Source organism: Ischnura elegans, chromosome 2, assembly GCF_921293095.1.
Source record: "Ischnura elegans chromosome 2, ioIscEleg1.1, whole genome shotgun sequence".
Taxonomy (NCBI): domain Eukaryota; kingdom Metazoa; phylum Arthropoda; class Insecta; order Odonata; family Coenagrionidae; genus Ischnura; species Ischnura elegans.
In genome coordinates, this window is record NC_060247.1 from 66,898,878 (window position 1) to 66,926,458 (window position 27,581).

The 27,581-nt window shown below is 41.1% G+C and overlaps 1 protein-coding gene across 1 annotated transcript in view; it reads left to right on the forward strand.

Annotated features, from left to right (window-relative positions):
- Positions 1 to 6,592: 6,592 nt before the first annotated feature.
- LOC124153901 (histone-lysine N-methyltransferase SETD1A) overlaps positions 6,593 to 27,581 on the forward strand; it is a 236,868-nt gene continuing 215,879 nt past the window's right edge. The window contains exon 1 of the mRNA XM_046527299.1: positions 6,593 to 7,546. Coding sequence (XP_046383255.1) covers positions 7,445 to 7,546 — 102 coding nt within the window. The 5' untranslated portion in view covers positions 6,593 to 7,444. The remainder of the gene's footprint in view (positions 7,547 to 27,581) is intronic.

Sequence of the window (27,581 nt, forward strand, 5' to 3'; positions counted from 1 at the left end):
AGCATGGGAATTTACAGACGAGAAGATTCTGCAGAAGTCCTTGACGGACTAAATTACTGAAGCATGAAGAGCACATTCAGGTTTAAACATGAGGGGAAAAGAATTGGGAGTACTGAGCTTCACAAAAAACGCTAATGTTAATGTTTTGCGAAAATCTCTACATATGCCCTTGATGCGATGCCTTATCGACTAGCATTCCTAAATATCGGTGTCTTTAATTAAATTTTTGTGAAATTGTGATAAGTTCGGAATGCTCTGTAGTGTCTCATGGAACGCTTACCTAGTCGTCGGAGTAATGCGTATTGTGGGATAAAAATTCCTAAGCATTAAATGTATTGTCAAGGTATCAAAACCATTATATGAATAAAATTAGGTTCCGAAATCATATTAGAATTCCATTTCTAACTAATATATAGGTATTGTGTGTCAATGAGTGAATATAGAATACACTCTTAATAAGGTCCATCCTCTCAGATTTTTTTCTGCCCTTGAATCAGATGTGATCGTTCACGGTAAGATTCTTTTCAAATTGAATATCTTGCTTTACTAATATTCTCCCCATATTGATTTCAGAGTACGGAAAGTACTCACGATATAGATTGTGTAAGCAATTACTCATATCGGTAACATTTTTGCTATCAGTCCCCATCATCTATCAGCAACCTATGGTTTGATCTCAACTCCTGCCGAAACTTAGTGTGGTATGAAATTGAAGCAACGGATTTCGCAGGAAACACCAACTTTCTCTCTCTAATAGGGTGGTTTCCTATTGTTTTTTTATTACCTAAATCGAAAGATTATTACTCCTGGAGTACGCATTTCACACTCTTAGATTTTCGAATGACGATATCTATTTTTCGCGATTAAATGAAAAGTGAAAATTTTCATGCGCGCGAAAACGCGACGGGTAAGTATGAATGCCGGGGAAACTCCCGTCTGACGTCGTTCTGGTTTCCGCTGCCGCAAGTGAGGTGACCTTGGGGCGAGGCTTTGAGCGCTGATGCGACGCAGGCTGCTAGCAGGTAGCAGAGTACCCTGCTAGCTGGTAGCGCTTGGCTTAAATAAGGATTATTTATACCTTATCAAATGAAGAAAACTTTCTAACCTTAGCCAGTTTTAATAGGTGATTATTAAGACATGTTTCCCTGAGCTCTGTGCCTCATGCATGCATTGGTAACCTCAGACGACCTAAAACTCCTATCTAGTCATATAGAAACTAGGTCCCCGGGACGTCACGTGGAGTGGCATCGCATGGTCGCCAATCTGGCCTTTTTCAAATGAGGATAAAAGTGACCCTTGCCATTCGTCTAAACCGGTATTTCTAAAACCAAATAATTTGTATATTATGAATACACTAATGGTGGGTAACGAATCGCAATCAATGCCTTCCGTTTTCTTTGATGAAGGAAACTATCCTATTGCAGGGGGCAGAATCACTCGAACCTCGAAAAGGCCTGGGGCCCGGGGGGCATGTGATTGACACTGATCGCAATTATTTTGATCGAATTTCTTTCCGAACGGTACAGTAATACTGGTGGTAAAGAAATTGAAATTTGTTGCGCTTGAAAATTTTCACACCGACGACTCACTTCGAGAGTTCAAATTGCCGTTGAAACGAAAATATTTTAACTCGGCAAATTACGCTCGCATTGCATTAAATGGGAATAAAACGTTCGGAATGAAAACCGATTCGAATAATTCCGATCAGTGTCAAGCATTTCCCTTCCAAGGCAGCGAGGTCGGCAAGGTCTCCATCTCTCTGCTGGAGTATACGTTATTAACAAAATAAGTTCTTTTGTGTACAAGTATAATGTGGTTGCAGCGCCTGGGTGGAGTTCGGAAAGGCGTTGCCAAGGTTGCGTTTATGTTTGATGTTACTGTTACTTGCTCTTGGTGGAAGTGTACGTTTAAATCTCTTGTGAATAAAAGGTTTTTTCCTGCATGTGCTAACACTCTCTCCCTTGTTCTCCATCATGCGAAATCCTTGCAAGTACTATTAGCTTCTTTACGGGAAAATTCCCCTGAACTGGGAATCGAACCGCGGACATTTGGCTTTGGCTGCACAGTGTCCCGGAAAGTCAAAGGTCCGTGGTTCGCCTTTTCCGGCGGAATTTTCCTCACGTCAATGAATGTGAATTTCACCACCGCTCACGCATCAGGAGTTAAATATATCATGAATACATTTTGACTGAACTATTCATGAATGCAATAAGGGAAAATCTGCTGATTGTCTATCCTATTTGTTGTTAGCGTAGCTCATTATTGGCCGGTCTCAATCCCCGACAAAGGTATGGGGGGTGTGGAAAGCTGTCGTCGAAATTCTCTGAGGAAATTCACTGACCATACCGCTCATATATATCCTTTTGAAGCAGTTGAGAACTGGCGGTAAGCGTGAGTTTTAGTGGGGACGGAGAGATAACCTACCATTTCACTCTATTTTGTAGGGGTGGGGAACCCTCGTCATCGAATCTTAAATAACCCTAGTAATAACAATAAAATTTATACTTGTTCTTAGGAAGAGTATTTTGCTCTACATTAGAAATTGAGCTATGAGATCGTATTGGAGTTCTGCGAATAAAAATCGATTTATGCTCCACTAAGCCATCTCAGCGTTGACAAAATTTTTTTTTATCATTGATTTTGATAGAGTTTGAAATATTAATAGACCCGCGTTTTTTCGGAATCCGATTGAATTTCCTACACCTTGAACGATTGCATTAAAATTATCGTCGGCCTTAGGCCTTTCGCTGAAAAGTTTATGATGTCACGAACTCTTGCCGAGTGGTTCACCGCTACTCAGCCGCTCGTCTACCTCGTTCTTGGATGTCGCGCGGTTCGTTGTTGTTTACACTATTGTAAGAGATTCTTTCCCTTAGTCAAAGTTTCTTATTGATCGAGTAAATAAGCCAAAAGTAATGTAGTCTCAAACACAGTAACATTGAGCGTGAATTTCGGGTAGTGTATTTCAGCTTAGGACAAAAATGAATGATGAGACTTTTTTCGTCGTATCTTTCCCATCTGTTAATCAAATTATTTTAATAAATTGCGATTCCGGATCTGACTTCGGCAGAGGTGGATTGTAGGAAGGGGATCACAGGGGTCGTGACACACCCAAATTTTATAAAAATTCTTAATTTTCATAAGTTTTATATTTTTGTATCCTTGTAAAGAAGTAAAGGGAGTGTACACAGGGGCGGTCTGGCCAGGTCGGCTAGTCGGCGATCGTCGAGGGCCCAGAGCTGAGGGGGCCCCCAGTGTCCTTTGGATTGTCGATAATACACTACACAGCTCATAACCCTCATAACCATATGAAGGAGTAGAGTAGAGAATTGCCACCCAGGGGATACTGGGGGTCCTGAGCTTCGGGGGGGGGGGGGGGGGGGGGGGGGGGGAGGCACAACGCTCGCGTATATTATGAAGCGGCCGGCATGCGCCTGGGCGCTGGTCGCCTCTCTCTCCTGTCCCACGCTTAGGCCAAATACGACGAGTTAGTGTGAAATTGTTAGATGAGACCACGGTCGCAAGCGCAAGTGCGATCGTGCATGTATCAGTGTATTTTGGGGACGACTACGAATCATATGACATGCCCTTTTTTCAACTCGTGTTATCTTCCTAAAGTCTCCAGTTCTGTAGCGAAACCGGAATCCTAGCTGATGTTTCTGGGTAGTCGATACCCCAATTTATTCATTAAGAAAAAAAATCAGATTACATAGTTTGGGTATAGTTACACATCTCACTTGTCTACGTTTTTGACTAATTGTAAGGGGTATCTATATTACCTCGGGACTCAGTGCCACGCACGGGAAGTATGGAAGGAAGCGTTATTGGAGGGGGAAGTTGCGCGCTCACAGCACAAATATTCTCTCTTTTTCCTCACACAGATCTGTAGTTCAGTAGTTCCTAAGTAGTTCAGTGAAGGCTGGTTTGGTTAGTGAGAGAGTTTTATGTGAAACGTGTTTAAAAAAGCGGTGCGTAGAAAATATCTGAGAAGAAGAAAAAACTTTTATGTTTTAATAATATGTACAAAAAACTTACGTGCTTGGCTGAACAAGAACAGTGGTTCCTGTATCGATTTACTACACAGTGAGAGTTTTGATACAGATTCAGGTACGTTAGAATATTCGTATTTTTTTTAATAGTTGAACAAATACCGTCTTGTAACGCGCTTTTCAACTTTACGTGTTGTTCTTTCTTCTATCCAAAGTATTCGGATAGACTGTTGGATTCAAGTTCGGCTTCGCGTCAAATATCAGCAATATTTAAAATACTTCAATTGTTTAGAGTTAACCTTAATTGCTCATTTTGTATTTGTTACCTTAATTGTGTAGAAGTTGGTAGTATTAATAAAGTTGTATTTACTTATATTGTGAGTATTTTTATGAGTCCCTGAAAAAATAATCACTTGTAAGGCAAGCACAAAAAATAATTGAAATATTGATTGGGTCCATAAACATTTGACAGTTACTGATAAAAATACTTTTTTAACACAGCTTCTCTAATATAATGATCAAATAAAAATAAAAATATTAAAAATGTACTCTTATATTTTATCTGTTATTTTCTTCTCTACCCGCTAGTTTTAATTGGTCAGCTGAATTATATTGACGAAGCAAATTATTAATCATTATCCTTAAAAAAATAGTTTGAGATATGTTTGTTAATTCAGGCTTAAATATTTCTGCAAAATTAGCATCGCAATTTTGCATAAGTTTTTATCTACACTTTAAAACAATAACCAACGAGTATGGATAAAAGCTACGTACTTGTGACATCTAAATGCCATGCAAAAATTTATTAGACATAGTTAATTCACAGCAACCAAAAGTCTTTATCTGGCCCCAAAATTTTCATCGTACTATTTTACATATTAACGTTTGCTTTTGGAAAGGGTTATTCGACAAGGTTATTTTAGAGGTTTATTAAATTGCAGGGCATTTTCAAGGAACAAATTCACTAAATACATAATAGAACCATGATAGATAATTAAATTTAAATAAGCTGTGAGATGCTTACTTTACATAGTTTTTTTCTTACGAAATTTCATTGTATTTAATTTATATTTTAATATTAAAATGTCAAAATCCATTTCCGGGCATGCAACTTCATAAAATCCTCCGCTGGGGAAACGTGGTCCCCCTCCAGCTCCAGCCGAGGGCCCCCAATCACCCAAGACCGTCCCTTGGTAAGACAGATAATAAGTTTCGACGACCCCTATAAGGTTAGACGGGATGAAGGCTCTGACTGTAGTCCAGATTTAACCATTCTTGTGATGAGAAGTATTCATTTAGAAAGGCATTATTGCCTCTCTAAATGGCCTCTCTAAACGTAAAATACTTTACGTTTGCCAGAAAGCCAGAAAGACATTATTGGCTGTAATTTAACAATTACTTGAATAACTTAATAATGATAAGTAATGAGGATATCAATGTAATTGTTTAAATATTCCCTAATCATAATTATCTTGAAATCCGATTGAGTTTATCAGGAAAAGAGACATGACATATATTTCAACACTCTTCGAATGTCTTGTATGATGTTAGGCACGATGTGGTGGAAGTTCGTAATATTGTTGAAATGACACATTGCAATATTTCCACTTATAGATTTATTTTACACTACGCGTTTCGTCGTTACAGCGACACACTTGAAAATGTCGCTGTAACGACGAAACGCGTAGTGTAAAATAAATCTATAAGTGGAAATATTGCAATGTGTCATTTCAACAATACTCTTCGAATGCTTAAGATTTGCAAAAAACCTATTATAAAATTTTGAACTACTACAGTATATTGAATGTGATCCGCAGAGCATTACCGGTGGTTCCCTAAAATTATAATATGAAAGATTAATCACATTCATCCAAAATTGAGCTCACTGGAGCTTAGCGTGCGGAGGGATTTGTCTAAAATCTCCACGCCTCCTTAATCTTCGGAGGGTAAAAAAAAGTTGATAGCAGGAATGGCGAAACATCGAATGGAGATTTGAAACAATAGGGACACTGGAAGGATAGACAAAGCAAAAGTGAGAGAGAGAGAAAGAGAGAGAGATGTGTATGAAAGTAGGGGAGGGTTTGTAGAGAGCGGGAGGGGGACTACGAGAGGAGGGGAAGAATTTCGGGGGAAGTTTACGCGCCCGCGCAGTGTTGCCAAACCTCCCCTCCCTTCACAGTGTACGTGCCCACACCCCTCTCCGAACCTTTTTTTTCCCCTGGAAAGGAGGAGGAGGGGGGCCCAAGAGAGAGAAAGAGCCGGCCTAGTCAGCGAAGGGAGGGGAGGGCGAGGGTATCCCGCCTCTGGGTGGGGGCAGGTTAGGCTTATCTGGTTTGTCGGGGCCCGGAGGAATGGCAGCGGCCCGGGGTTTTCGGCGGCGGCGGCGGCCGTATGAAGGAGGGTCGGGAGGGGAGGGTGAAAGGTGGGGTGGGGGAAATTTGGGCGAGCCTTTTTTGAGGGGAGGGGCATTCCCACCCCTCCATCGGCGCGAGATCGGGAGGAGGAGGGGTAGTGTAGACGGAGTAGGGGAGGTAGGGATGTAGGATGCCGGGAAGGAGAGGCTATATACAGGAGAGCTCAGTCGGGCGCTGCCGCCAGTTAGGAGGTCGATCCTTACCAGTGAATGACGGTACGAGCGTCGCGGCGCCTTCAAACCGGTCGCGGCGCGGGGACGTCACCGCCAATATTTTTTCACAATTTTCGTGTGTGTGTGTGTACAATTTCTCGACCGATTTGACGGACACTCCCCTTGACAACCTCGCGCTGGTGTCGCGAGCACGGATACATCTTCAATTCACGTCCTAGCGGGCCAGGTTTTCCTAATCACCCTGTGCCGCCCGTCGCCCCGCGACCCAAGAGGTGGCGACGGTAGAAGAGAAAAAATATTATTCCGGAGGAGAAGAGGGGAGTGGTGGGCGGGTTCCTCCCCCTCCCCTTTACCTCCCTCCCCTCCCGCGAATTCGCACCCCTCCCCCACCTTTATCTCACCTCCCCCCTCCCCTCTCGCCGCGGAGGAGTCCATCGGCCATGTGGTGGTGGTGATACAGTCACACGCTACCCGGCAGCGTCCGTGGTTACGTTTCGTAGCGCCCCGCGGCCGATATCGCTGCTCCCGCGGACGTCATCCCACGAGCTCCCGCGGGCGATATATCATCGCCTCCCCCATCGAGGGGAGGGTGGAGGTGAAGGAAGGAAGGACCGCAGTGGACAGTGAGGAAAGACAAAAGGGGTCAGGAAGGACAGGAAAGACTCTGACCCTTGACCTCCCCTCCCTGCTCGGAGTGGTGGAAGAAAAGTTTGCGGCCACACAGCACGCGCCTCGTTTGAAACGTAACACGGGAGTCATCCAGTGTTGTCACCCCCATCACGTCTCCCTACTCCCCGGTGCGTGTTAACAGCGCTGTTGAATCATAAACATAAACACGAACTCCCCCGAAGTGTTGTCGTCCGTCGTCATGGATTTCCAAAGTGCAATGGAGACTTTTGCTGAGGCGTGGGTGGCGGCCAATACGAAGGGTGTTGCTGTTTTAGGAGGAGACGTAGCGTGTAGCCACCAGGTGAGTTCGAGTTTTCCTTTTCGTCCAACGCGCCCTCCTGTTGCACGTTATCACCGCGATCCATTTGTCAATATCTCAGAATGTTTTCGGGATTTTTTTTTACTTTGTCTTCCCCAAGCTTGGTTGATTTTTCTTAAGAATCCAATATTCCATGCCGTAGTACCCCGTTTGTGGGATGGGATGCGAAATATTTTACACATTGGAGCCTAACCACTTATTCTTTGGTATGTTGACTGAGGTTTTTTTTTTAATTTTAGACCTTGTTCTTCATGCAGTATAAATTGCTTCGATCGAACCAGTATTTCCGCAACGGTTTGTTTGACATCTATCCATGTCAGCATTCATGCCATTTCCTCGATGAACAGACCAAACCTTAAATATACCATAATTCCATCTGACGTATTGAACACAAATTATTTTAATCCTTTTATACTGCGACCGCGGTGAAAACCATAAGTTCTGTTGTGTTGCTTTTTCATAGATTTTGCCCAGTTTTCATTTGAGTACTTCCGTTGAGTTACCGGAAGGCCCTTTGGTTGAGTGGTGGAACAAAGTAAATTTTTTTCTCTAAAGCTGTCGCATTTTTTTTCGTAGTTACTTTTATCAAGGAAAGTAAGTTATTCTCTTTCCACTCAACGTGCTTATTGTTTCTTTTCTGTTGTGTTGTTTTCGGTAAATTAGTAGCGTAAAAATTTTCGTCCCGATAATTATATGCTACGGATGTTTATTCTCCGCTTCCACTCCACAGTGCAAACAGCTATACGTTATTGTCAGCAAGAGCATTACATATTTTCTTTTTCTCAGCCTCCTTTCTTCTTCTTGTCTTCCTTTATCTTATCAGTTTCCTTTTTCCCAAACAAAGGAATTTTTGGCCCTCAGGATAATCCTTGGTCAGGCGTGGCGCCGGAGGATATCATCCGTCAATTGCCACGGTTGTCATCGCGATTCTTGCCTCACTTGCATTTGCTATATCGATAGAAGGTTGGATTATTAGCATTGCGCATTTTCTTTATATTAGCTTCCTTTCCTCTTCACTTGCTCTTTCTTATCTGTTTCCAATTTTTCAAAGCAAATTTTTGACTCTCAGGGAAATCGTTGGTCAGCCGTGCCGGCGTTGGTTAGCCAGCGCATATAATCCGTCAAAGGGCACACGGTTGTCATAGCGAAGTTTTTCTCTTGCATCAGCTCCGCGAGCATTATCCGGTCCATCCCTCTCCTCAGTCAGCTCCATATGTGCATTCCGTTTATTTTATTTTCGCGCCGGATCGCGTGCCCACATCCGCTGAGTGACCTTCGGAACAACGTGCCTCGGTGCCGACGTGGTTGTCGATATGTGTTTCGGGTCCTTTTTTCTCTTTCTTTCCCTCTCGCCTTAAAATGTTTGTTGACCCGTAAGGGATTTTGGAAGGCCTCGGAGGGTAGAAATTGGGGAGGGTATTGAGAGGGAGGTTCGTAAACGTGTGTTTTTGTGTGTGAGGGTCGGCGAAGAGGCGGTGACCGTGGAGTTTGCCCAGAGAAGGAATTCTTTTTAACGGTCGGCAGGTTTTTCGGACCAGAGGGGGGTGGTGGGATTTTTGGTGTGGGTTTGTCCAAGGCAGTCGGGGGACAACGAGGAAAAGGAGGTATGGAGGTGATTGTGGTAGTAAGGTTGGCTTCGTGTTTCAAAGAGTTCTGGGCTCAGATATCGTCATTTGCGGGGATTGTTTAGGGTGAAATCCCGTGTTATGCGGTGTTCCGACAACGAATGTATTCGGGACGTTACGAAGGGTAGAATTGGGGTAAACCCCCTGGAGGATCGAGAAGAAATTAGGAAGTGGGCTTCGCTAATGGCTTGCCGAGGGATAGATTTTTAATTTTCCCCTTCACGCATTCTTTTCGTACGGTGAGGAATTTTGGCAACTTCAAAACTTATTCTCAAATGTTTTTAGTGTAAAGATCAGAAGTTGTTCTTTTTTAGTGACTTAGGGTGATTCCATGAAGATGATTTTGTGTGACTCTGTTACGTCAAACAAGAGGTTAAGCTGCTTCTAAAACTGAAGTAGTGCCAGGACGTTTATTATTTAGTGCTGATTACCTTATCAACATAAAAAACTTGTGTTCAAGAGAAAGAAAAAAGAAACTGACTTATAATTTAGGTTTCTTTGAGAGGACTGGAGGGGTCGGAAAGTTCACCAATTTGAGAATTATTTCTCTCATAATCTGGACAAAGTTTTAATGCAGATATTGTCAAGCTTACGAACTTATTGTTAGTAGTACGGACGTCGGATAGGATGTTTAGCTGCGACTCGTTGTTGAGTCCAGTTGAGGGTAGGCAAAATGCGATACCAGATTTATTTTCTATTTTTCTGTTGCTCAATAAATTTATACAAGGCATTACCTTTTGGAAATTTTCCGGTTCAACTATGTGGGGAACTATTTTTATTGGCTAAAAGTTCAACAATAGTCACTATGATCACAATTCATTTACTATGGTAGAGGTTTTATACTTCTGTGAATATGAGACCTTGGCGGTGATACTACTTGTATGTTGTATAATAAATTTTATTGGAAACTAGCAGGTGTTGAATTCTTTCCAATATGTTATCTCATATTAATTGTTCAATACGCTACATTCAGTACCTACCGGAAGGGAATATATGGTTCAGGATGCTCATTGGGAAAGTTTTTTTAAAGTGTAATTGGGAATAAATGGAAAATAAATCAAATAATATTGCATATAGAACGTAATATCGTCGGCATAGGTGGAGGTGGGGTATTGTCCTTTCCTTCCAAAACCGAATGACGTGGGTTCGGATCCCGGCTAATTAGATTACCTTACCAAGAAATTCACTGCCATTATTATCGACAGGAGCAGTATTTTGAATTGAAGGAGAATTAATTAATTGATTTCCTCTATTCCCAGTGATTACTAAAGGTACCATTATAATCAATATTCATTGGGGTAAATGTAACGTTTTCCGTCAACACTTCTTAGGATTAGCTGTGGTTGTTCGTCATTGCATATAATTTTTACAATCTCCAGATATTTTGGCGATGATGTGATGTTTCCGTTGACGTGGAAAATTTGAAAAAAATAATGTACCGTAGTTTAGAGGGGAATGCGCTATTATCACTGTGGTGGGGGTGGTTTCAGTGTCCGATTGTCACTCCCGAATATACCTTAGGCTGTTTTGAATTATCACTCGAAATATTGAGCTTAGCAATGTGAAGAACAAGGGCGGAGGAAAGGCTTGGGCGCTAGCCAGTGCTTTGGCGTTGAACGTATCGCGGAGAGACGGACGTGCGTGAAGTTTGGTCTCCGTCTCCTTCCCGCTGTCCGTGTCATCGCGCTAGATGCTCGCATGCGTACGTGAGGATACCCTGCTTTCTCTCCCGCCTGCACCTATTTCCCACGAGTTAATTTTTTTTCAGCATCTTGACCGGGAGGAATCTTTGCGAGGTCAACTTCGTGCCCAAGTCCCCCACATGAGAATGCCTTGATGTATTTTTTGCCAGGCCTCATACGGAAGAATGAATTTTTTTCACGTGGTATTGCGGCTTCGCAATTATATGCCTCTAGATTAACGATATTATTATGAATATTCAAGTGTCGTTTGGGTGGAAATGTCGAGAGAACGGAACGCGAGCTGCGAATCGGTCACGCGTTGCTACATTCGTTGCATTTTTCGTGTTTCCGCGTTGAAATCTCGAGGGCGCATCAAGCTGCGTTTTCAGTAAAAAAAATCAGTTTAACACATTCAATGCTGAAAATATGTATGAAAGCAATTCACTGGACAAGGCAAAACTTTTGTGATTAGAGGAGCAGTAAATGGATGAGAAAAATATACAGCTCCTTGTACCGCAAACATTTGGAAAAAAAGGAAATAATTGAGATTGGTAAAAATTTTCACATGTGGACAGGGGCGGTCTGGGGGTGATTGGGGGCCCTCGGCTGTGGAACAAAACGGGGCCCTCATTACCGGGAGATTTGGGGGTCCTCTTAAGGAAAATTTAAAGAAATTGTACGCACGGAAATGGATTTTGACGCTAATCTGGCTCTTAAAAACAATACAAAAAGTTAACAAAGTAGCAATTTCGTCAGAAAAAATACTGTACAAAGTGAAAGTTTTACTGCTTGTATAATTTAATGAGGCATTATGGTTCTATTATCTATTTAGTAAATTTTTTCCTAGAAACTGCCCTGAAATCTAAAAAAATCTCTAAAATAAACGTTCCGAATAATCCTTTATAATAAAAACCAGGTTCTAATTATTCTTCTGACACCTTTATTTTATTTTTATCTGAAATTTTTGCACTGAGTATGTTGTTATTAAAGCAGCTAATGAAAACGTAGAATTTTATACTTTCAAAAAAATCTTTGGTTCAAGTAATTGAGCCTTTTTTTATTAGACCTTCCCTATACGATAGACATAAGCGTTGTGAGAGCTCTCCAAGCTAGGGGACCTCGGCGATCGCCGACCAGCCGACCTGTCCAGACCGCCCCTGCATGAAGATTACAACATTCAGCTATCACTGCTAAAGACATATATTTCGACATGAAAGGGCGAGAGCCATCTGACGAGCGAAATATGGATCATAAGGACTCAAAATTTAAAGGAAAGTATGTCCTGCTTCCCTGAATTCATTTGTTAAACTCAATTCAATAAATCACCAGACCTAGCAGTGAATACTGAGAGAGATGGTTGGCCAAAAAACATATGGAAGTATTGCCTTGATTTCAAGACAACAGGCATTGACTGTGTTAAGTTTTATCGCGGGTTATAATATTTGTGTAAACGAGGTGGTGATCTTGTTTTCGACTAAACAATTTTATTAATCGTAAAATTTTGTTTACCTAAAGCTAGGTATAGAAATATGAAGGTGCTTTGTCTTACACCATAAAACGTGAAATTATGGTGGAATTACCCAAATTTGTTTTATCGAAAATATAGTTAATTTAATAAAATTCCATCTATTAAATGTTTCGGTATAATTACAACATTTTCCTAATTTCCCATGCTTGCTGCATTTGTTAGGGCAAATTATTTCTTTTTCCACAACTCTAGCATAAGGCATGAGGTATTTTTGAGATACCTAAATTATGTAAAAATATTCTAGAATAACGTATCATTATTTATCTATTTTGAAAGTGATTTATGTGCATGAAGTTTTCCATCCATACGGATCTTTATACCGAGGAAATCTCATCACCGTAATCTTTTGCTATCAGAAATCAGTATCTTAATTTCTTTATCTCTAAACATATTTTTGCTCCCAAGTACACCTCCAATCCGAAATAACGTGAAATAGTGAATGGTGATCCGGGCTGGGGAGTACATGGTCGCATTTGACGGTGGAAAAGAGTTTCTTTCAGACGGAGGAGCTCATTTTCAAGCAGAGTGATCATCTTCATAATCATTTGAAAACCCTCATTTATCGGTGTTTACCTTATCAGAGAAAGAGATATTCCTTTGTGTGTAGCCTCTTAATATAGTTTCCATAGATTCAATGTACTTAAGCAACAGGGATTCGTATTTTAGGAAAAAAAGGGAGAAATGGGAGGAGCTTAGGAATCTAAACATCTTTCTTGAAAACACATTAAGGTTTGAGGAATAAGGCTGGAATCATTTTTAATATTTTAATATAATCTACACAATTGTTAAAACCACATGGCTAATTTTAAGATTTGGCAATATTCAGATAACTTTTTTTTAATTTTGACACACCTAATAGACGAGGAAGTTAGATTCATCACATCAAATCTTTATATTAGCGATTGATTTTTCATCTGCTATTAATGATTTTTTTAAGCACTCTTACCGTCAGAGCGTGCGGACCATTTGGGCTCAAGTATCAGATATCATATCAGAATTGATTTTATTACTTTAGGGCCAATGTTAGTCTATTGGTTTTCTCGAAACCATACTTTTTGGACCGATTCTCGGAGTGCGAATCAAATATCAGTATTATAAAAAAGAAAAATATTTTGATGCTCAATTAACGTTTGATTCTCCTATATTTATAATTCTGACAATTTGGTTCATTGATTCACTCAAATAATTCCATTTTTATGATGCGATGAAGTACTGAATAACTGTGCTTGAAACTCTGCGGGATAAGTGACGGTATGGGTTTGTGATTTGCTTGATTGTTTCATTCTCTTTTTATTGAGAATTTACGTTAGAAGGATCTTAAGGGAAGACATTCAACGAAGGTGGAGTTTCGCGTTTCTGTAATTGTCGTCTATTTCTCCTATCCATGTCCCCTGTTATGGCAGCAGAGCGGTAATGAACCGCCCTCGCCTGCATTCTCATCGCCTTTCTGGCGAATCAGAGACATTGGTTCGCAGTTCGCTGCGCATCTGCTCGGGTTCTCCCGGTCGTTTTCCTGAGACCGTACCGAAATGACTTGTTTCCACTATTCGAGAACGTCAGTGAGTAGATGATGATGGCATTACCCGACTGGCAGTACGAGTGATTAAAAATTCACCCGCGTAACTAAATCATATTTTGAGGAGTATGATTCGAATAGTAACGCAGGCGGCACGGAAACTTGGATGTTGAGGACAAAGGAAGCGAAAAGACTGGAAGCGCTCGAGATGTGGGAAGGAGGGAGAATAGAGAAGGTGTAGTAGATGGAGATGGAGAAGAAGGAGGAGTGCTAGTCAATGTGGGCGAGGAAACCTCTAGACTAGGTACGGAGGAGGCTGTGGGTTTCGATGAAGCGAGTATCAAGAGGGGATCGGATACTAAAAACAGTGTAACAAGGAAGAATTTTAGGTGAGCGTGGGAGGCACCGAAAAATGTAAAGATTGATGAATAGAATGAAATGGAATTGTAGGTAGGTAAGGAACCAATAATTGTAGAGGGAAGTTCAAATTGTGTTGGGGAGACACACGGGGTGATACGCAAAATACTCCTTGTGACCCTATCTTAACCGGTTGAATAATTAATTGATATTTACTGTAATTAACAGATATGTCGAAGTGAAGTTCTAATACCGACGTGATGAAAGGTATAATTGGTAGCTGCAGTAACATAACTATCATTTACGTTATGATTTTGACCTGCGTATGCCAACCTGGGTATGGATTCTGTACGCGGTTGGTGGTTGGCCTTTCCACTTCTTAACGTATCCCTGGTTTAAATTTAACCACGGTCAGCGGTAAATAGCGTCGAACAGCGTAATGGAAACAGGATAATAAGGATGATGGGTCTTTGGACGCTCACCCGTTGCATTTTTGGCATGTCGCAGTGCCTCTTGACGGAGGAGTATATTTTCTCCTCTCTATCCCTTCAAAAACCCTTTTGCCCGTATTTCAATTTTCCCTTGTCGGCGAAAGGTCGTCACGGTTGACAAGAACGCCGTTTCCTCACCACGTGGTTGGAAATGGTACCCGAAAACTCATTTCGTCCCTCCGTATTCATTCTGCAGTTCTGGTTAATTTCAACCTGCCTATTGGCCATCGGTGAAATTAACTTAAATTACCAACCTTAACTATGACTGCAGTTCTTCGGAAGGTTTTCATGGAAGTTGCGTGTTATGGCTTTTTCCCTTACTTGCGGTTCATCAGGGATGTCAACGCATGAAAGTTACGGTTTCAAGGAAGCCACAACCGTAGTGTGAACCCCGTGCCAGTTTGACTGTAATTGTGGTTATTTATAACCCACCGGGCGGTGAAATTTATGTATGCTTAGAAAATCTGAAGGCTTGTGGTTTAATACTCCATCCTGGTGAATTTTCATTATGATAAATAGAGTTATTCCATTGTGTTGCACTTAGTCCCGATAGTTCATATTTTCCCGGCTATAAGACCGTGTAGATAGAGTATCTTATTAAAATGTGCAGAAAACTCACCGATAAGTGGGATATATTGTTTATCCACCTATAATGTATCTATCAATCTAGATATCTCAAAATTGAGTCCATTTAATATACATGCGTAAGTGGCTCCATGTATATTAAATGGACTGCGTAAGTGTTGAAGTAATTGAATTCGATTTTATTTTTAATGAGGATAATATAATTAAGCAAGGTTAACATATATTTCATTCAGTTTTGTCCCTTGTCATACCAATTATATTTATTTAGATTTTACTGTGCGAGGCACTCTCGATTGCTTTTGATGACAGACGAAGGTTCTGTGGATGGTTTCCTTGGCGTAGGTATATTTAAGTAAAAAAAGCTATTATTAATAGGGTATTTTATAGGGTATATTGATCGGATAAAGTATGCATCATCGCTGTAGCTACGCGAAGCATCAAGTAAATATTTGAGCGCTAGGCAAAGATAAATCATGGAAAATATTTTTAGTTTCGGCAGTGTAATACGTGAGAACTTCGTGTACCATTGGAAATTGGCGTACCCACTAGGCAATCGTACTATCTATTTCAATTATCAAGCGAGCATTAAAAAAATGGTGATGTGGTTTCCTCATTTGTGACCAGCCATGTAGTCAATGATGCAAATGAGTTACCGTTACGCGGGGTTGTGGTCCCGCAACTGATTGACGCGTAGCCTATACTTACGGATGAACTTACTAAGGTCCTAAATAAGGACAGATTTAATTTTCGTGGCTGAAAATTAGTGTTTCACTTAGGGATCGACCCTCTGGTGTTCGGAAACTTCCAGGTACGGGCGCATTTTGGCAATATTTTTTCTCTTATTCGGTCAATGTTGGCTGGATTTTGTGATGCACATCTCAGAATTTTTGGAAATTTTAACCTTTTGGCAGCGGCATCCGCTGACCATTGGTAACCCCATGTGTGGGAAAAAGCGTCTTCGGCCTTCCGACCCTGGTGACGGTTGCTTGTCGACCTTTAGTGTACGGAAAGACCTTTTTAGCCCTCTTTTCTGGTAAATCATTCTTATTAGTTTTCCAGGTTTGATGTTTGATGAAAAAGTTTTCTTTCATCTGCCTCGAAATCGCAATGTGTAATACTCGATTGATGAAACCTTTGAAATAATGACATTTTCTCAAGTAACATCTGACATAGAGACTCCTCTCACTTTGATTGCCATGAGATAAAATTCCCTTGAACGAGAATCCAACCACGGATCTTTGGCTTTCCATTTATCCGGCTAAAATCTAGTGCACTTAGCCTCGTTACAACTGCCATGGGAATTCAGGATTCTGGATAGCGTAGTGGTTCGGAAAGTCAAAGAAAGGCCTGTAATTCAATTTTCGGTCCAGGGGAATTTTTTCTCGTGGCAATTCATGTGAACTTCACCGCCGTTCACGCGGCAGGATTGAAATATTACTCACCTCCAACTTAGGCTCGCATCTTCTTGGGCCGTTACTGTTCGTTAGCGAGAAGTTGCATTGAATTTAAGACAAATTCTTTGTTGAATCTTATCGGGTTTTCCACCGGGTGAGTTGCTTGTCGACTGAAGTTTCGATGGTTACACCGCCATCGTCCTCAGGGCATAGTTGCCGTAGTTGAGGCCGACATTCCACCGAGTGAATTGCTTGTACGCCGACGTTTCGACGGCTGTCTCCGCCATCGTCCTCAGGGTATAGTTGCCATTGCTGGGGGTTTCTTTCAGCTGCCTTTAAATCCTAATTATGAATACTTGAGCGATAAATCTATGAAAAAAATGAAGTTTTCCTCGAGTAACATCTAACTTACAGGCACCTCTCATTTAGATTTCCATGAGAAAAACTTCCCCTGGAACGGGAATGGAACCACGGATCTTTGGCTGTTTACTTGCTTGTATGCCGACGTTTCGATGGGTGCCTCAACTATAGCAACTGTGCCCTGAGAACGATGGTAGAGGCAGCCATCGACAAAGCGGCCGACTAGTAACTCTCCCGGTGGACAATCCTAGACGATTTCACCAGTATCATACGCTGGGAAAGGACAAAATAATATTATGAATTAATTTGTTTTATTAGGTGTGTAAAGTGTGCTGTCTCTTCGTCCCTCTTAGCATTCGTGGTAATCCGTTGTGGCTGTGTGAATGGTTCCTGTCTGGATCCGCTTTATCCTCTGTCCTCCCCTCCCACTCCCGGAAATCGCTAACCCACTCACTCCCCTCATGCGCTCCCGAAAACTCTTGAGCCCGACGCACTTATCTCATTTCCGCTCTCTGTCAATCGCTCGACTCATGTGCGCAAACCGTGCGCTTGATCCTGGAGCCGCACTCCGAAGCTCGTAAGCTGGAGGATATTAGGCGAAAATGACGCTGGTGAACTCATGTCCATGGGACCACGGTTAACTAAGCCGCCTCAATCTTTTTCTTCTCTCGTCAGCGCTCATAATTATTAGTCTCTATCTTTTAAGACTTCTGAGATTAGGGTTGTTCGATGGGCGATTTACATCATCGACCAGTAGTGGGCTTCGATGTCAATGATGGTCATCAAATATACGGGTCTGTTCTGTATTCGTTCTTGGTTTTTGTTACATTAAATTCTTGGGCTTCGTTAATGGGTGGTAGAGCCTTTAGCAATGATGGTTTAGCATGAGGTGATGTTAATTTTTGTCATGAACATTTTTCATCATTCATTTTTCATATTATTATTTTAGTTCATTGTCGTTACCCGTCGACATTTGCCGATCATTGATGTTCTTCGGTTCTCCAATTGTAGATGTTCGGCGACTGCCGATGGTCGTGAAATTTTTGCAGTCAATGATTTTCAATGGTGGCCAATATCCGATTGTCAATGATCGTCGATTATTAGGAGTTATCGTTGTCGTTAGTAGCACAGTGTCGCTCACTGTTGGCTGTCTTAGATCTTGTTATGGTGAATTTTTGTTTTAAGAATTTTGTCGATTTTCGTTTTTCTCTGTCTATTTTTCCCGCATCTCAGCGTGATTGATTGAAATACTGTCCCTTAGAGGGACTTGAAATGTGAGTGGTACTGGTCTAAGCGTTTCCACAGATTTTTTTTATCTATAAGTAGTTGGGCTTCAACGACATTTGTTGCGTTTTTGCACCCTATGTTTCTCAAAAGATTTCTTTTGTATTTGCAATGCTGTTTTTTTGGTCGTTTTTGAGTGCGGTATTGCGAGTCACCCATTTTACATGAAAGCTAACCGTCGCTGGGCGACAGTTAAGGCATCTTTTTTATTTTATTTATTTACATATCATCGAAAGCAGCGATTTTGTTCTTTTACATCGGGGTGTTTAACAAGTATAACAATTACGCGTGCACGAACAACCATGTCCAGGATAGGGGCATCCTACCCAGGCGGGACTCGAAACCGTGACCTCTTGTTTGGCAGGCGAGGACTTAATCCCGTCGCCACCGAGGCGGCTAATTGATGGATATATAGAGAACTATTGTATATCGCGAAATTCGAAAGATATTCTCAATGTAGAAAATGAGTATCTTGAGATTTCAATGGGGTTGATATTCGGAGAACCCTCAGTGAGCGTAATCATAAAGCGACCATACCACTTTGCCGCTCACTTAAAAAGAATCCGCTGTAAAAATATCCACAATTATGATTCCGACTTTCATATTTTTTTTGCCAGAAAGAAAATCGCCGCAGTGAATTCCCGGTTGCTCGGCTTAGCTCGACTCGTCCTTTTTTTATTTAAGTCATAGCCTTTTGATTTCCGATTGAGCTCATTTTACACAACTTCCTGTTTCCGGCGACCCGTTATTTCTTGTCGCACTAGTATCATGTCCAAGTCGAGTGAGTTTCTTTTTTTTATATTCCTTCGTGTGTGTGTGTCTCTCTCATTCCGCAGTAAGAGATCTTCTCCTCTCTCCCTCTCTTCCACTCTCGCGCGCGGTTAATCAAGTTACGCCTCTCACAATTTCGCTAACTCGGCACAAGTGAGCACACGGATGCGCACCTCATCCGATGCGGCTGAAGGGATTCCCCCCTCCACCCACCCAATAGACAACCTCCCTCCTCCACCCCCGCTCTTATCAACTCCGTGGGACGCGTTCCTCCGCGATTTGGAGTAATCTTCGTATCGGCGTGTTCATCATCATCATCATTAGTCAACAATACTAAGATTGTATAAGACTTGGTGCTTTCTTGGCGAAGGATGTTATAGACGGAACTAGGGGGGGGGGGACACGGGGGCACGTGCACCCCCCAGAACCTTAAAAATATGCAAGATTTTTAATACGGTCCCGTTATGATTGCGTTTATATCGAATTACGAGGTATCCTTGTGCCCCCCCCCAGAACAAAATCCTTAATACGACCTTGCTTGTGCCCCCCAAAAAAGAAATCCTGGATCCACCCCCTGAAGGATGTGGATGAATGTTTCACGGTATTCCCACCGAGTGAGCTGTTCTATGAGAGCCGACGTTTCAATGGCTAACTCTGCCATCATCTCAGGGCGTTGAGTGTCCTCAGTCCTAGTCCCAGTCGTGAATTGGAATAATCTTGCGCGTTATCCGGCCGAATAACCACGTTGCACTTCTTACTTTTGCATTGTCGTCTATTAGGTGCATTCCGGCGGGCGTCGATGGCGGCGGGGTAAAGCCTGCCTGCCAAACAAGAGGTCGCGGGTTCAAGTCCCGTCGGGTTAGGTTGCCCCTATCCAGGGAATGGATAGGGGCAATCTTACCAGGAAACGAAGAGAGACCACGGCTTAACATCCCATATGTCGGATAGAGACTGTTGGATAAGGGTTTGAACAGTGGTCTATAAGGTGCGAAGCCAACACTCAAGCTACAATTTTGATCCGGTACCCATGTGCACTTTAGCAGATGAGATTTGTATTGACGTGAGCTTAATGAAAACTTTTAGCTTGTGAAGTTCTCACGGCATTTCCCCTGAGGTAGATAGTATTTGGTCAACCTATGTATTTTTCCCGTAGTTAGAGGGTATTTAGATGAACTAGTGGTTATTTATTGCTTTAGTGCGAATTTTACATGGTGAAAAATTTGGTACGACAAACGGCAATTGACAGCTGACGAAATTCGACCACTTTCGATAAACACCATCGCTGACAGCAATCGATTCGATTCCATGCGACATTCGATCGCTACCGATGGCTATAGATTCATTTATCAGTTTTATGTTCATTATCTATATCAGTGTCCAATTCTCTTGATATATTGTATCACTCGATGCCGGAAGTAACATAAATGATATCTATGCAAAGTTTGCGTGTCGGTGATTTGATTATGTCCCTTGTGCGTTAATCAAACAAATATGTGCGCTATACATATACCAAGATGCCCTTTAAGGTGCTCATATTTACCAGAATCTGCAGTTAAAAATCTCTCTTTCAATTCCTTGTGTAGGCTTTCGCGGTGTGGCGAAGATTCAGGGTGGAGGTTTTCGGAAAGCATTGTAGAGTGTACCGTGTCGATTGTAGCTGTGGCAGTGCATACATCGGACAAACTTGCAGACCCCTCATGGTGCGGCTCCAAGAACATCAAAGAGCTACCAGGAGCCAGCAACTTCGCCTCTCGGCCATAGCTGAGCACACATGGAGTGGGCCGAATCACTATCCCGACTACGACAATGCAAAAGTCATTGCTATGGAAAAAAGATACTTCCCGCGGATCATCAGGGAAGCTATTGAGATAATGAAGACACCGAGAAATCTCAACAGGGAGGACGGATACCAGCTTTCAAACACATGGAAAAGAGTCCTCAAAAAGAAACCCAGAGAGACAAGACAACACCGAGAGGGGCGGACCAATGAGAAGCCAACTGAGCCCCATGAACCAACCAATGAGAAGACACCGGCCTCCGACGGGGTGTATAAGAGACGGGCAATACCTCGGATCTCCACTTCATTGACCTGAAGAAGCCTGCTGCAATGCTGGCGAAACTGTTGTCTGCAGAGACCAATCTACGGGGTGCTAACCCCGAAAACCTCCACCCTGAATGGGATTTTACCCTCTATATTTACTGTATTCATGCTTATATTCACGGAAATATGCTTATTTCCTTGCAGTGGTGTACGTATGTTGGTCCTCATTACATATACCTTAAGCCTGAATAACATAATCATTTGTTTCATCACTCTTAGTGATCACTCGAGCGATTGCTTTTGAGGACTGGAGAAGTGATCACTCTAGTGATCATTTTTCTGAATTACATGGCCCCTCCTGCCGTCGTTTTTCACATCATTTCCTATATCACAGCTCATTGACGAAGGACCTACCTGTAATCGCTCCATACGACCATGCATTTTGATTGACTAATCGGGTTTCAGTGACGGTTACAGCAATGGAAAAAGCGACCAGATGAGTGATGAAAAAAGTGATGGGAATGCTCATCATTGGAGTGATCGGGAAAAGCAATTGCCGGCGACGATCATTTCTGAGTGATCACTCGAGTGATCGCTGGAGTAATCACTTGAGAATGACCAAAAAAAATGATCGAGATATTCCCGAAAACCTCCACCCTGAATCTCTCTTTCAATATTTAAAGTCAGTTCCGTTCTTATTTAATTATCCGCTTCGACGCCCTGTGATAAAATTTCTAACGGAATGAGTGAACGGCGTGAAATTTGCAATGATTGGCATTAATTATGGTATCACGAGGCATTAAACTACTAATATTGTGATTTACAGAAACGCAACTATAACGCCAAGGTCGGCATCTTACTTCTGAAGTGCGTCAACTGGCTGTGGGAAACTTCTGTTTGATTTCACCCGAGCGTAATTGAGTTGCTCGACAGGCGTTTTCCTTTGATTAGCTGTGGAAAAAAAGTCAGATCGCCAGCATATTTTCTTGTGTGGCAGAGTAAATTTTATTCCCAACATATTGCTTGCTTAGAATGAGGAAAAAAATGTTGAATAACCTCGTAATGCTAACGCGGGGAATCTTGTAATTTATCGTCGGTCTTTGGTCTTTGCATTTCATCAGTGGCTCATCAGAAGCGTTGAATTGTATGCATGAAGTAATTTGGAATTGGCAATGGCGTACACATGAATTACCTGGGGTAAAAATTTACTTAAACTATGTCTTAAACAACGAGCCCGTAGTTACAGATACTTACTGGATTTTTTACTCCGCCCCAAAATATTTCGATATCAATCACGCTAAATAATACAATATTTATTACTTCGCCGCAAACGTGGAAAGATAAAATGTCGCATTAAGGTACATATTTGCCAAGACTGAGTGATTTAACTGTTTATTAGCCTTAGTTATTCTCAATGATGTCTCTTATTCCTGGTCCGAGAGTGACATTCCTAAATTTATTATTGTAAAGTTTATTTTGGGATAAAAGTAATAAGTAGTCTTTTTGTGACACTTGTATGCTGGAATTCATAATTTGTCCATCCTTATCGTATATACAAATCAGGATTCCTCAAGTGCGTTGTTGTAATAATTTCTTAGTGCTGAATTATTCTCAGGTAGCGAGTGTTAAAAGCTTCTTTTTCCCTAGTTAGTTTCTTATTTTTCGATATTTTCTTCCAATTGTTATTATTTTTTTTTGCCTTCGCTGTTTTGTATTGTTCGTTAAGTACAGTTAAACGTTATTGGAGTGTGATTGCGAATTGAAAGGCAGTGAACTCATCTGTTTTCTTCTCTCTGGCCATTATTCCAAGAAATCTGATGTGATCCCTCAAGTTACGTAAATCCATGCGTCAGTTGCACTTAAATTCTTTCCTTTTCGAATCAGAGTCAGCGATGTGCGGCAATTAGAAGAATATCCCAGCCCTATTTCTTTGCAAAAAGTCTTGCAAAATTCTGCGATTACTCCTAAAAGCGTGGGCAATTAGTGTGTGTGTTAATATGGAATAGGACCGTTGTGTCGAGGCCTCCTTGAGGTTTTCGGAGTAAAGAACTGGAGCAGTTTTGTGTGTCGTCCGGGCATGCGTTTAGTGTCGGAGAGCGATAACTGCAAAACGGTCGAGGTGTGGTTAAATGGAGGGGAAAGCATAATAATGGGAGGCCGACCACCGTGAAGGGAAAAGGATGCTCATTATCGATACCGATGGTGCGGTGATTACGGCGTCAAAGTTTTCTGTGGTGGAAACAGTGTTGGCAGAGTCGGGATTTGGGAAGCAATTAAGTTTCTGCGGCTGAGTTCGTTTTTCTCTGCCGGAGAAGGTACTTCATTGGAAACACGAATATAATCCATTTGTGGTGGCATATGGTAGTTAAGTGTATGTGATGTGGCTCTTTCACTTACTTTGACAACGAATTGGGCTAAGTTTCAGGAATTATGTGGGCTGATGGGGAAGTACATTTTCCGCATTAATGAAACTCTTCTTCAATAAGTCAGTTAGTAGTAATTAAAAGGAAAAGTAATGGAAATTTTGAGGCTTTCCCTGTGAATAGCTTGGGTAAATTTCTCTTGGGTTTGGTCGGAGTCTTGATATTGGCCAATGTTTGGATACAATGCTTTTCTATCATTCTCAGCGCAGGGCCATGATGCCGCTCAAAGTCGCAGCAACAAAGATATGCTCCCTCGCACGGCAATTTTGTGTCCTAACTATAGTAACAAATGTTATTATTTATTTAAAGGGTAAAAAATATAACGCATCGTTTGCATGAATGTGAAGGAGCTAGTGAAGTCATTATTTTTTCTTTCCCTGACCGTCAGAAAAATTATGATTCCAACCTCTCACCGCCCGTAACTCGAAGAATTGACCACAAATTAAATAAATAATGGAAAGCCCTAGTCTTTTCTCTGTGGAATTTTTGATGGAAACAGTGAAAAAAAATTTAATCAAACTCATTACTGTTTGGACTAATATATCACTGGATGACTACAGTTTACGATGATTATGATATTCAATAGTAAGTAAATATGTTTACATAATATAATTCGTGATTCCATATTAAAGACGTGGGAAGTTCATATTTTGAAAATTTTGAATCACTAAGTACTATACCATAGATGTAATTTGTAGACACCGTTCATTCATACAAATAACATCAATCAAGAGGTATTGCTGTTGAATCAATGTATTATACTAAAAATAAATAATGTGAAATTTTTTTATTATATTAAGTAATTCTACTTGGTTTTATTTGATTTTATATTATAATCTGCCTTAGGGTTATGCACAAAAAGTTATTGATCACAGTCAAGACTTTATTTCGATGATGTCTAGTACTCGCCGACAGCATAAAAAAATTGGGTTTTGCTTGGTGAAGTGTTGTGTGCAAATACTCTCCTTGATATGACTACAAGAAAATATTTTGTTAAAATAGGTCTAAGAATGTTAGCTCCTAGTCATCCGTGGCGTTCTGGATTCGTGTATCCCTCCATTTTCGGGGTTTTCCAACGAATGTAAGAACTAAAACTGACTCTTATATAAAATTATATAAGAGTCAGTTTCCTCTATATTTTTTTCCGATGGCACTTGTGGCAGAGGTGAAATTTTTACTTTTACGTTGGCAATGATATTTTCATTCTCGTTCAAAGCTTGGTTATTTTTACATTAATTTTGCTAACGTTATTCTTAAATTTGTCAGTTTTAAAAATGTCAGTGTTATTCTCCAAATTATTTTGTCTTAAAATATATTTTTTTAAATTTTTAAAGTGACTGGAATAGTTTTTCAATGGAGATTTCGCTCATGTGATGATCCAATGTTGGAGGAACGATCGTGGAGAATGATATATTGGTGGTTTACCATGGCTGAATTAAGGGATGACGCACTACAGCGCAGTAAATGCTAACTTCTTCGCTCGATTTATGGCGGGACAATCTGTTTAATACTCAGGATTATGAGGTGGTATAGTTTCTTCTCATAATGGAGTTCAAAGGGTGATAAGACAGTATGTTTGAAGGAAACTGATCACTCCTGCGCGCGGAGATAAGAAATTTCTCAACCACGGTTTTCGTGTTCTATTTTTACCTTACCTCCATTTGTCTCCCAATCACGCGGTCCAATCATTGCAATTACCGCTGAAAATATTCGGGCATTGGAAAGAATTTATTGGATGAATTACCCGCGAAACCATTTCTTTATTTCATCTCCATTCCTCCAAGCGCGATGAGTGGAATAATGGAGGTAAATTATTGTTCATTACGGTATGGTAATCTAGTTTCTCTGAATTTCAGCTCCATAGCTTCGAGGCTCATCCTGTGCAGCTAACCGGTTGGTCGGAAGTTATATGCCGTCGCGGCCATAGATACGAGATCGTTTCCCAAATGGAGCGTAATTGGGATTTTTAGGTTTAGGAGGCCGTTCGTATTAACTGCTGAAGTGGTGCAAAACGTAATTTCGTCAAAAACTCTCGTCTCATCAGTGAGGTCGAGCTCCTCGTACGTATGCAGTAACGGAGGTAGTGATGGTGTTTTTCCTTTACTTGGTGTTTTTACTGACCGCAGTTTTTGTGGTGCGGTTGTATATCGGACAACTTTTTTCTTTTAATTGAAAGGCTATTCTCTCTTTGCTTCATTCATTATTTCCAGTTCTGCGTAGACCCTTGATGACATTTGGTTGATAATATACGGTTTTGATGGTTGAAATCACCTTGCTGGAGATGCATAGATGCTGTTTCGTTAGCCAAAAATAAAAATTCTGTTTATAATAAAATTTTTTGCGGTATATTTGTTTAGAAAATTTTAGTTACTATTGCATGCTTTTTATTTTTTTCTGGCTACTGTAAAACATTCTTAAATTGACGTGAAGCGATTTAGTTTTTTTCAAATTTACCCATGAAAATTTTTCTTTACTTTTATGTCCTTCCTAGTTTTACGTGCGTGGTTGCTATTTAGTTTGAAACTTCCGCATTATGTATGATTTTCTGTTCATACATGTTTTTCGAAGCAGCGCTTTTGTTTAACGGGTAACAGGGAAACGGAAAAAGTCAGATTTGATTATAATTAGATATAATGAATAGATTTAATTTATAAACTGACACTTCTATTATTTGTGAGTATTATTTTTTATGGAAATAAAACTTCCAGTCAAAATAAAGAACTCTAAAGCAGACACAATCATAGTAGTCATTCAGTCATACCCATCAGGCTCATTTCGTCATCTCGGATTTTGCCACTTCGCATGCGCATGGCACTAAAATCTCCGGTTTAAATTTTGGGTGTGCTTTTGGATTGAATAAGTAATCACTAAATACTATGCTACGTTTGAGACCTATTCGCTGTGCTAAAATAATCAACAGCTCTTGTTCGAATTTCACTGAACGGCTCGCGAGCTGCAGATTCCGACACATCCTTTTTAGCGCGCTCTCCGAACTCTCGGAATCAGGGTTGGTTCTTTCTTACCTCATTATCACCTCTTGTGGGTTAAGTTTGGAATCGTAAAAGAGGAGGAAGGTGAATTGCTTCCCGATTTCGATCCTAAAAGGTTGAGCGGACGGTTGAAAACGAGTTCTTTTCCGTGTGGAATTGAAGTTGGTACTGCCACCACCTACGCAGTAGTTCTGCGATTTTCGTTTAACCTCTCTTCCACCCTCGGCTAACCTGTGTATTTTATAACGCCGTCCTCCCTTCTCCCAGCATGCATTAGCATATTTTAGTCCGCCTCCATTAGGGGGAGAAGGCACCCGCGTGGTGTCCGTGCGGTAGCTTCCCTAATTACTTCCCTTTCGGAAGACTGACGATTGACTGTAACGCGTACGTGCTGTTTCGTCTTCCAGTCTTCCATCCGTCTCGTTTTGAGGGCTTAAGAATCCCAGTCGGACTGAAGTGTTTAAGTGCGTATGATTGAATGCGGCTTATCCAAACTTCTCAGCGATCACCAGGTTAGGAACTCAACTATGTATACCCGAAGATCGCAACTTATGCGAAACTAGCCTGGGCGTGGACTTCGGACTTTTTTGAGTTAGTGGCTTTTACATTAGGAAATAATCCAAGACGTAGGAATAAATGCCTTATGTGGCGCATTTAAATTGTATTACTTTGCAAATGTAATAAGTCATGCCACTGTTCGTGGGATAATAGCACCTGTAAGATCTCAGGCTATACGCCTTATTTATTTGATGTGTTTATTCTATCATAAGTTATTTGGATAACCTTTGAAATATATCAATAAACCCGCCTCTAATTTAACCAGTAATTAGTCACCTTGAAAAGTGCTTCCTTTTCGCTTCTCTTGAGTGAAACGTATTTTAAAAGTGAAATAATTTTTGGCTGTAAGGGTCCCTGTATTCATTAAGGAATTGGTGAACCCTTTTCGGCACTAAAGTATTTGCGAATTTTG